Here is an 8,438-nt window from a genome sequence, read left to right on the forward strand (position 1 = left end):
GCTGCATTTTCATTAGTTTAAGAATATTAATCTATATATTCAGAAAAAAATACATATTTATTGTAAAAAAAATTAACCTTCCAGGCCAATAAAACAACTCACTCAATGACAAAATAGAATATTTTACTTTTTTACAAATGAAAAATATGATCTTGAATAAGCTGTACTTTGCCATAAAAAAATTGTAAAAAAAAGCAATAAATGCAAACGTGTTTAAATCACAAACTATGGATTGCATCCCTAAATAACCAATTAGCAACTTCTACAAGCAAAATAAAATAATTTTTATTTTTTTCTTACCTTTATAGCATATCTAAAATCCTTATGTCTCAACAACTTCTGAAAGTTTTGAGATTTTACATCAAAAAATGTAAATTTAATTACACACGGGACAAGTTCTTGAAAAATACTTTTTTTCACAAAAGTCTCTTTTATTCAGAATGTTTTTTAAAACAGGTTTGTTCTGAAATGTTTTATTTTTACATATTCAAAGACTTCCTCTTACTCTTAAGACAGAGTCAACATTATTCAATGTGTGGTCTATGTACAGAAACATAATAAGGTTGTCTGGAAAAAAAAAAAAAAAAAAAAAAAAAAAGCTATAAGAATAGGGAACATTTTAAAAACAAAAGAAGAATCCCCCTGATGTGGCAAACTGGAATGTCGATGAGGTGTGAGTTAATACTGCAGATCCCTGGGAATGCCACACATTAAAAGAACAAGAACCAACACTGAATGGATGAGTGTTCAGAGCACCCCTCCTGAGGCTGGAGCCCAATGTGAGCTCTGAGGCCTCAGCTCCCACTCAAGGTTACACAAAGGAACATTTACAGTATTTGAATCAGCACTGGACAGGCCAGCTTCTGTCCACACCCTAACCTGATCGGCAGAGAAATAACTAAGCTGACAGTAAAAGTTTAACCAAAGACATATCACTAAGCACCCAGGCAGCTGGCAGCCACTTCCTAATTGAGTATGCCTGCATACTGAAGCACCAAATCCTCAGTGTGGGGAAAACATGTAAAAAATAAAAAAAAATATCACTGCCAGAAGCTATTCAGGAAATCTCGGTTTGAATCTGGAGTTGTGATGATATCCAGCTGAAGTGGTATTCTCTTCATCTCCTTTGGGATTTGTGAGGAGTGAGTAAATGATGTGAAAGTCAGCATGGCGTTCACTTCCCCAAAGCGTCCCGTTTCAGCTGGGACTCCTGAAGGTTCTTCAATGTCTTTAGCTGAGCAGATACAGTTCATGGATTTAAAACGATCAAAAATGAAATACAGACAAAACTCAATAAAAGCTGGCAGGAGATGGCAGGATCACAGCTTCTCTCTCTCTTTTTTTTTTAGAAGAACATGGCCGACATGCTGCCTACTTCGCTTTGTTCTTTCACAAAAATTTCAAAGTACTGATAAATGATGGTGACAGCCAGTAAGATACCGGTGCCAGAACCGATGGCACCGAGAAAGTCCGCCATCACCGATAGACCACCGATGCAAAGTCCACCAAAGGCAGCAGCGGTTGGAATGTACCTAAAAACAAAAACATTTGGGGAAATTTAAGTGGCTGAAAAAATATTAACAAATACAGTCAGTAGTACATAAAGAAAAGTTGAGACCGTCATCATGGCCAAATGATTAATCTGACCAAACAATCACCATGAAGTGAAAATCATCATTTTACCTGTTCAGTTCATGAACCATTGAGGTCTCTCTGTGTCCTCTCATCACCATTTGCTGTTCCTTCAGCTGCTTCGCTACCTGTGATGAAGAGTACAGTTTGAATACAGAAATAACATTGAAAACAAGCCCACACCTCCACCGCATGACAGATTGCAGTCATAACTTACATCTTTTGCAGAAGAGCCTGAAACTTCAATCCAAGTTTTGGAGAAAAAGGCACATGAGCCGAGCATGAAAAAGATGTAAATTAGTGCATGGACTGGGTCCTCTAGGACAGAACCAAAAGACTCTGGTGGAGAGAAGTAGTAGCAAAGACCGCCGACAGGATAGGCACGGGCCGGGCCACCTGATGTTGCGTCCTGTAATCATGAACAGGTAAAGAATATTCTATTAAACAAAAATGTCTAAACACCAAGAACTACATAAAATACAGGTTTCCTATAAATTTGTTTAGCTAAACAAAAGCCTTGGTAACAGAAAAACGTCTTATGGTTGGGTTATGATTTTAAACCGTCGAGTAGATAAGCGATTTCAGTGTAAACATAGACAGCTGGCAACTTTCAGTGTATGAGGAGCTCTGTGATCATAATAAAAGACAGTAAAATATCATCAAATTATCATAAAATATGTTTCAGTGCTTAAAAAATAACTTAAAACACGTAAATACTGGTGAACTTACAGACCACGTTCCGAGCAGATTAACCAGGAAATTCCCACTGAAGCGTGTGGAAAGCATCTGGGAGATGACATACAGGTTGGAAACCAAAGCAGACTGCAGGATGATGGGAATGTTGGAGGTGTAGAAAAGCTTGATGGGGTATGTGTTATATTGGCCACGGTAGCGAGCAGATTTAATGGGTAGATCCACTCTGAATCCCTGTAGAAGATCAGATTTTTGTATTAGATTAATACTGTAGAATCAGTGTTTTTTTTGTCATTATGGAGAAAAAGTTACATGTTTTCATCTGCACAATTGTTGAATACTAATTCAAAGGAATAAACATGAGAGGTATTTGACATTTTCATAGAAAAAAACAAAACAGGGAACGATAGTTTGAGTTTTTTGCTGGTTTGTTGGTCAAATCAAAATGATGAGCAACAAAAATGTATTCTGGGTAGGATGCTCTAATCCACTGAGAGTTTTGTGTCTTCTTAGAGGCACTAAACTTGGAGAGATTTCCACATCGTGTTATTTTAGAGGTAACATCTAACAAAATAATGCTTTGCGTCACCTGGTTCTGTACTGGTTTGATTAGCCTCAAACCAGTGGATAGAAAACATTCAGATTAATTTTGTGTTTGCTGCTGTTAAAAGTTTGCTCACAATTTGCTTGATAGTTGCATGGAAACACAGCTAGAAACAGACGGAAGGCAACACACCTGAAAGTATATGACTACAGCAAAGACAAACACTGTGGCGATGAGGTTCATGAGGTTGGGGAGGTTCTGCCTATAAAAGGCCTCCCGGAGAGCCCGCACTTTGTCAGTCCTTGTGGCAAGCAGATGAAAAAGAGCGATGACTGCTCCCTCAAATTCTGTTCCTGTGACACAAAGTTACAAAAGTAATAAATATTTATGTCAACAAGTTTAAGAGGAGCTACAACAGGCATGTTTAATACATCGAGAAATCTAGTGGAAGAGTGGCCTCTGGTTGTTTACCTCTTCCTGTGTTCACAGTGGTGGGACTAAAAGCCTTCCAGACGATGGTCTCACAGATGTTGGTGGCAATGAACAGAGAGATTCCCGAACCGAGACCATAGCCCTTTTGGAGCAATTCGTCCAGGAGCAGCACAATCAACCCGGCAACAAACAGCTGCAAAGACATACAACCAGTCCAGTTCAAACAAAACAAACAAAAAAGATTACTGGGAGCTTAGCTGTCTTATGGCATGAGGTTTGCATTCAACAGAGAGTAAGTCAATGTTAGTCAACATGTAAGTGAAAGCTCGATGCAAGCGATATGCTCTCTTTGGCAGACATTTTCTACATTTCTCCAGAAATTTCTGGTTTCCATGTCATTCTTTCAAATGCTTTGATCAGTCAAAACACTTTTTGTCGTTCCTACCTGAATGATGATGAGCAAACAGATCCCTGCACCCATCTCTGATGGATCTCCATACATGCCAGTCATCACATAAACAATGGCCTGGCCGATGGTGATGATCATCCCAAACACTGAAAACATCAAAAGATTAGACCACCCAAAATACAAATGACATTTTTAGATCACGGCCAGGTCTGTGTTTCATACATTTCTGAGCTCCATTAAAGAGCGCTCTATCCTTTGGGGTGTCTCCAACTTCAATGATCTTAGCTCCAGCCAGCAGTTGCATTATCAGGCCTGAGGTGACAATGGGTGAGATACCCAGCTCCATCAGAGTACCTAGACGAAGGGAGATTTGTTAGCTCATGTCAAAAGGACTTTACTTTGCTTAGCATGTTGGACCAACACCTCTATTTGAAGCCATGATGACTCTCATCCAGTAGAATGGATCTGCAGAATCTGAGGACATTATGCCAAAAAGAGGAATCTGAAAGAACAGAGTTCATGAGAAATTAGTTAGTAGATAATGAATAAAGTAACTTTAAAAGAAAACTATTTATGACATACATTGACGGTAGGAAATGAGCATCTGCCACCGAACAGATGGCAGATGCCAATTTCATATTTTATAAGACATTGACAATGTCACATTGAGCTTTGTAAAAAGATAAACGTGACAAAAACTAAATAAACATAAGTACTTTTTATAAAATATATTTGTTTGAATTAGAGATAAATAGCACAATCAATTAAAGAGATACAAACAGCTTTTACAATGAATTGGATTTGGAGGAATTTTCATTTTATTGTTCGCCAGAGGTGCATTTAAGGGGAAAATATGTTTAGGCAAAAATATGGAGTTTATCAATTACAATTGGAGTTTATAAGTTAGATACAGTTAAACCTGCTATTTCTAGAGTCTAATAAGCAGCAATGCCTGGCATAACAAGTGTAGTAGATTGAAAGCATTTTTTCTAATTACCTGGCAACACACAAGAAAGATGAAGAGAGTGATTGCCGTCCATAGCACCTTTTCTCTGAACTGGATCTGTTGGACACACATTGTCAGGGATTTCAAAAAGAGGAAGCTTCATAAACCAAGATTAAAGGTCATTTAATAACAAGAAAATAACAATATAAATGAAAAATATCTACCTTTCTTTCAGGTTTCTGGATCTCTGGTAGCACCGCACAGAACGGCTTTATTACCTCCAAGAATTTAACTGGAAACAATCAAACATGAGAGTTTTGACTGGGAATAATTGGTGGGGATGAGTGGGACGTGGCATTGAGAGTGGGGCGGACTCATGGGAAATTTAAATACACAAAATGCATAATATTATAAAATATTTATCATTGCGCTGTTGTTGACTGTTTTACAAGTATTCATCTGTACCACATGATTGTAGTAGCTGATTTTATTGACAGTGAGATCAAGATAAGAGCAGATCTGTTGTGCATCGTCATCACTAGACTGTCAGTGTTTGAATGACTGGTTAGCTCATTACAGGTTTCTAGCTAACTCGGTCTGCAGATAAGAACTTTAGAGCAAAAAGAAAAGTAATAAATTACATTTATAAAATATTACATGTTCGCTAAATTATTTCCACAAATAAGTTTTTGTCAGAAATATTTTATAGCGGTAAAAAGGCAACAATTTACACGCTAGCTAGCAATGGAAGCTAAAGTAGAGTAAGCTAACTAAGTTAGAAAACAGATTAAACAACAAGATGAGGTTTACTTCAGAGGCTAAATGCATCAGTTGTATAAAGATTAATTCAAAAAGTGGTACTTACTACCCATGATGTCTTAACAGTGGTCGTATATCCTCTCCCCTCCAGTGGAAATCAGCTCGGAGTGAATCTCAATGACTGACTGAGCCGCCGGGAAAAGGAGGAGAAAGACACGTCACCGTTACAGACACGAAGCTCAAAGATTTAAAGAGACAGCGTCCATTTTAGCGGCTTCGCGTAAAACGTATTCATTAGTAGCCATACCTCCTGTTCTCATTGGGTTAAAAGATCAAAGTTATATTCGTAGGGTTTTTCTCTCTCCCTAAAACGGAAGTACTACAACCACATTGAGCAACGTGGAAGTGCTCAGGTTTAGCAAAGAGTGCCAGCCGACAATGCACTTCTTGAAAATTTGTACTGCAAACAAATGCAGTTGATACAATCTTCACTAAAAACGCAACAGACCGCATTTGTGGAAACAAACAAAACTACATACACAAAAAGGAGACGTAATTAATTGAGAATATTTTCATTTATATTTAATTTATGTATGTGATCATTTGAGCTTCATTAAATTTATTACTAAATATTATTTTGTGTCGATAATTTATTGAAGAGGCTACTTAATTGAAAAATTGTGCAAACGACAGCCTAAAAGTAAATGTTATGATAAGCTGATAAACGGCTTTGTCATGACAGTATTTTTTCTTATATTAGATGTGTTTTATGGAGCCATTTCATTCCATTGGCCAGATCTATTGAAAAGTCCAGCTGAAATTTACTGGCGAGAACAGAAAATGAAAGTGTTTGAGAGCTGAAAGTTTAACTAGCATAAAATACAGTTTCAAAGCAAATTAATGCATTCAACCTTTAAATAACCAGGATAAAACTCCTTAAATTAAAATAAAGAGTTTTATCCTGGTTATAACAAGAGTATCCTGACAAAAATATTTAGTTATACAGAAAATACAGCGCAATATTAATAACTCCATTAAATAAAACACACTCCAGTTTGAAAATATTAATTTCAAGTTCAATTTAGAGACAATCCTTTCCAAACCAATACATCGGATTCAAAATTATGTAAAAGTCTAAGTCTATTATTACTCATTGTTTACTATAAACACACAAACACCCAGTTTGGAAAGCAAATGATCTGAATCAGCCACCAGAGAGCAGAAGAGACCAGAAAACCATCCAGTTGTTGGAGCACAGGTCAATGAGCTTGTCAACACACAGAGACTAGAGGAGATAGGCAGAATAGCAGATACAAATTTCTGTTTCAATTGAAGTTATTAATTAGCTTGCAGTCCAGTTGTTAACTGTTTAAACAGTTTATATTCTGAACATGCATTTTGAAGCTGTAAGCAGTAAAAAATTGAATCAGCTGAACAGCTGAAGAAACATCACAAGTCATACAACTTGTCTTCTGAGAAATGTGACAGAGTTGTAGATGTTTTTTTTTTGTAAAGAAGTCAGAAAACAATGCTAGACTTAACTTGAATATAATCTGTTTGTACAATTTTAAATTCATAAAAAATTCAGTGGTTGATTCATAATGTTTATTCATTGGATTACAAGGCCAGGTGTTCTCTCACTAATGAACAAGCACATCTCCCCAAAGTTTTTGGTGTCTTATACTTTTTTGTTTTAACGTTTCTTTGTATCTTTTGTGCATTTTTGTGCACACTACATTCAGTCATTCATCCATTCACATCATTAGTGTGCACCATTTGCACACTAATTGCATGCAAATGGTGAGATGGGGCTACTGGATTGTAGCCACATCTGCTCTTCAGCAGTCTGACAGACATGAGGCTGCCATGCTCTGATGGCACTGGCTCCTCTGACCACCAACAGGAAAGGTGGATGAAACATCTTTCCTGCTTAATTTTGAATCCCAGTCAGAGTGGAGATTTGAACTTGAAATCCCCAATTATGGGACAAACAAAATAATGCATGATACAAAATAGTCTACCTATACTGATCATTTGTTTCAGTCTTACTTGGAAGAGTTCAGTTAGCACAAGCCCTCTGACTCCATCATTTCAGTCTTAGATTGAAACTATAATTCTGCAGTTTTTAAATATTCTTTTGTTTTGTTTCTTTTGATTCACTTTAATCATTATTTTGTTGAAATTTACCTCCTTTGACCCAACTCAGGAGAGTTTCTATCATTTGTTAAATGTGGTAGATGAGAGAGATTAAAACCACCCTGTTTCCAGTAGGGACATCAAAAGCACACAATCTGAGACTGATTAATGTTGTAATATTTGATTTTTTAGTTTATAGAGACAAACAAATGATCAGACCTGTGGAGCAAATAAACAAGTGGTGACATGGTGAAAGGAGCGAATTAGACTCTCCAGAGTTTCCAGTGTTTACGAGATAAGCTATGTTCTCTGTCATGTACTGTACCCATGTGGTTCTTGGAAGAGGGGGGAGGATGGAATAGCAAGCTAACATGTAGAAAAGAAAGCGGGTGGAAATGTAAAGTCACAAGCTCATCATGAGACCCGGGAATGAGAGTCACTCCCTTGTCCCGTTGATCCAAACTTCTAGTCGAGAATAACCTCGGCAGAATGCTGCTCAGTCAAAACAACTTGTTTGGACTCTCGCTGTCCTTTAACTACCTTGCATTTTATTTTATTATAAATCTCCCACAAAGAAATGTGTGATAATGAAAGTGAAGATTTACTCAGTTTTACAGGTCAGAATGTACAGCTGATTCATTTGATTTATGGATAATTCCAAGAAACAGAATTTCTCAAATTTTTATGGCTCAGCAAGCCAAAGGTCAGGGGTTCCTGTTCAAGGGTTTTAACTGGGGGATTTAATTGTCCCAGTAATCCATTACACTGGTTTCCACACAGAGGAACACTACGTCCTTGGAATCAAGCTTGAAGTTACATAAAGATCGGAAGTCCATAGACCCCTTGGTCTTTTTCACACAATATAGTTTAGCTTGATTCAACATAAA

The 8,438-nt window shown here is 37.1% G+C and overlaps 1 protein-coding gene across 1 annotated transcript; it reads right to left on the reverse strand.

Annotated features, from left to right (window-relative positions):
• Positions 1 to 65: 65 nt before the first annotated feature.
• On the reverse strand, positions 66 to 5,613 carry LOC129358451 (protein transport protein Sec61 subunit alpha-like 1). The gene is made up of 12 exons (XM_055027513.1): positions 5,522 to 5,613; positions 4,881 to 4,948; positions 4,708 to 4,773; positions 4,134 to 4,212; positions 3,933 to 4,064; positions 3,747 to 3,856; positions 3,341 to 3,494; positions 3,062 to 3,222; positions 2,362 to 2,559; positions 1,850 to 2,041; positions 1,684 to 1,760; positions 66 to 1,532 (listed from the first exon to the last, which is right to left on the reverse strand). Exons 1-12 carry the CDS (start codon positions 5,526 to 5,528, stop codon positions 1,346 to 1,348), a joined length of 1,431 nt encoding a protein of 476 aa, XP_054883488.1. The 5' UTR covers positions 5,529 to 5,613; the 3' UTR covers positions 66 to 1,345.
• Positions 5,614 to 8,438: the final 2,825 nt, after the last annotated feature.

The sequence above is a fragment of the Poeciliopsis prolifica genome, unplaced genomic scaffold (genome assembly GCF_027474105.1).
Source record: "Poeciliopsis prolifica strain line A6 unplaced genomic scaffold, Auburn_PproV2 SCAFFOLD003, whole genome shotgun sequence".
NCBI classification, from domain to species: Eukaryota; Metazoa; Chordata; class Actinopteri; order Cyprinodontiformes; family Poeciliidae; genus Poeciliopsis; species Poeciliopsis prolifica.

What these genes read in the sequence shown, in the direction of transcription:
- LOC129358451 (XM_055027513.1), bottom strand. An exon ending in TCCAGAAACCTGAAAGAAAG is followed by an intron (nt 4,774 to 4,880) that starts GTAGATATTTTT and finishes TGTGTCCAACAG; the next exon opens with ATCCAGTTCAGAGAAAAGGT. An exon ending in TCTTTCTTGTGTGTTGCCAG is followed by an intron (nt 4,213 to 4,707) that starts GTAATTAGAAAA and finishes CTGTTCTTTCAG; the next exon opens with ATTCCTCTTTTTGGCATAAT.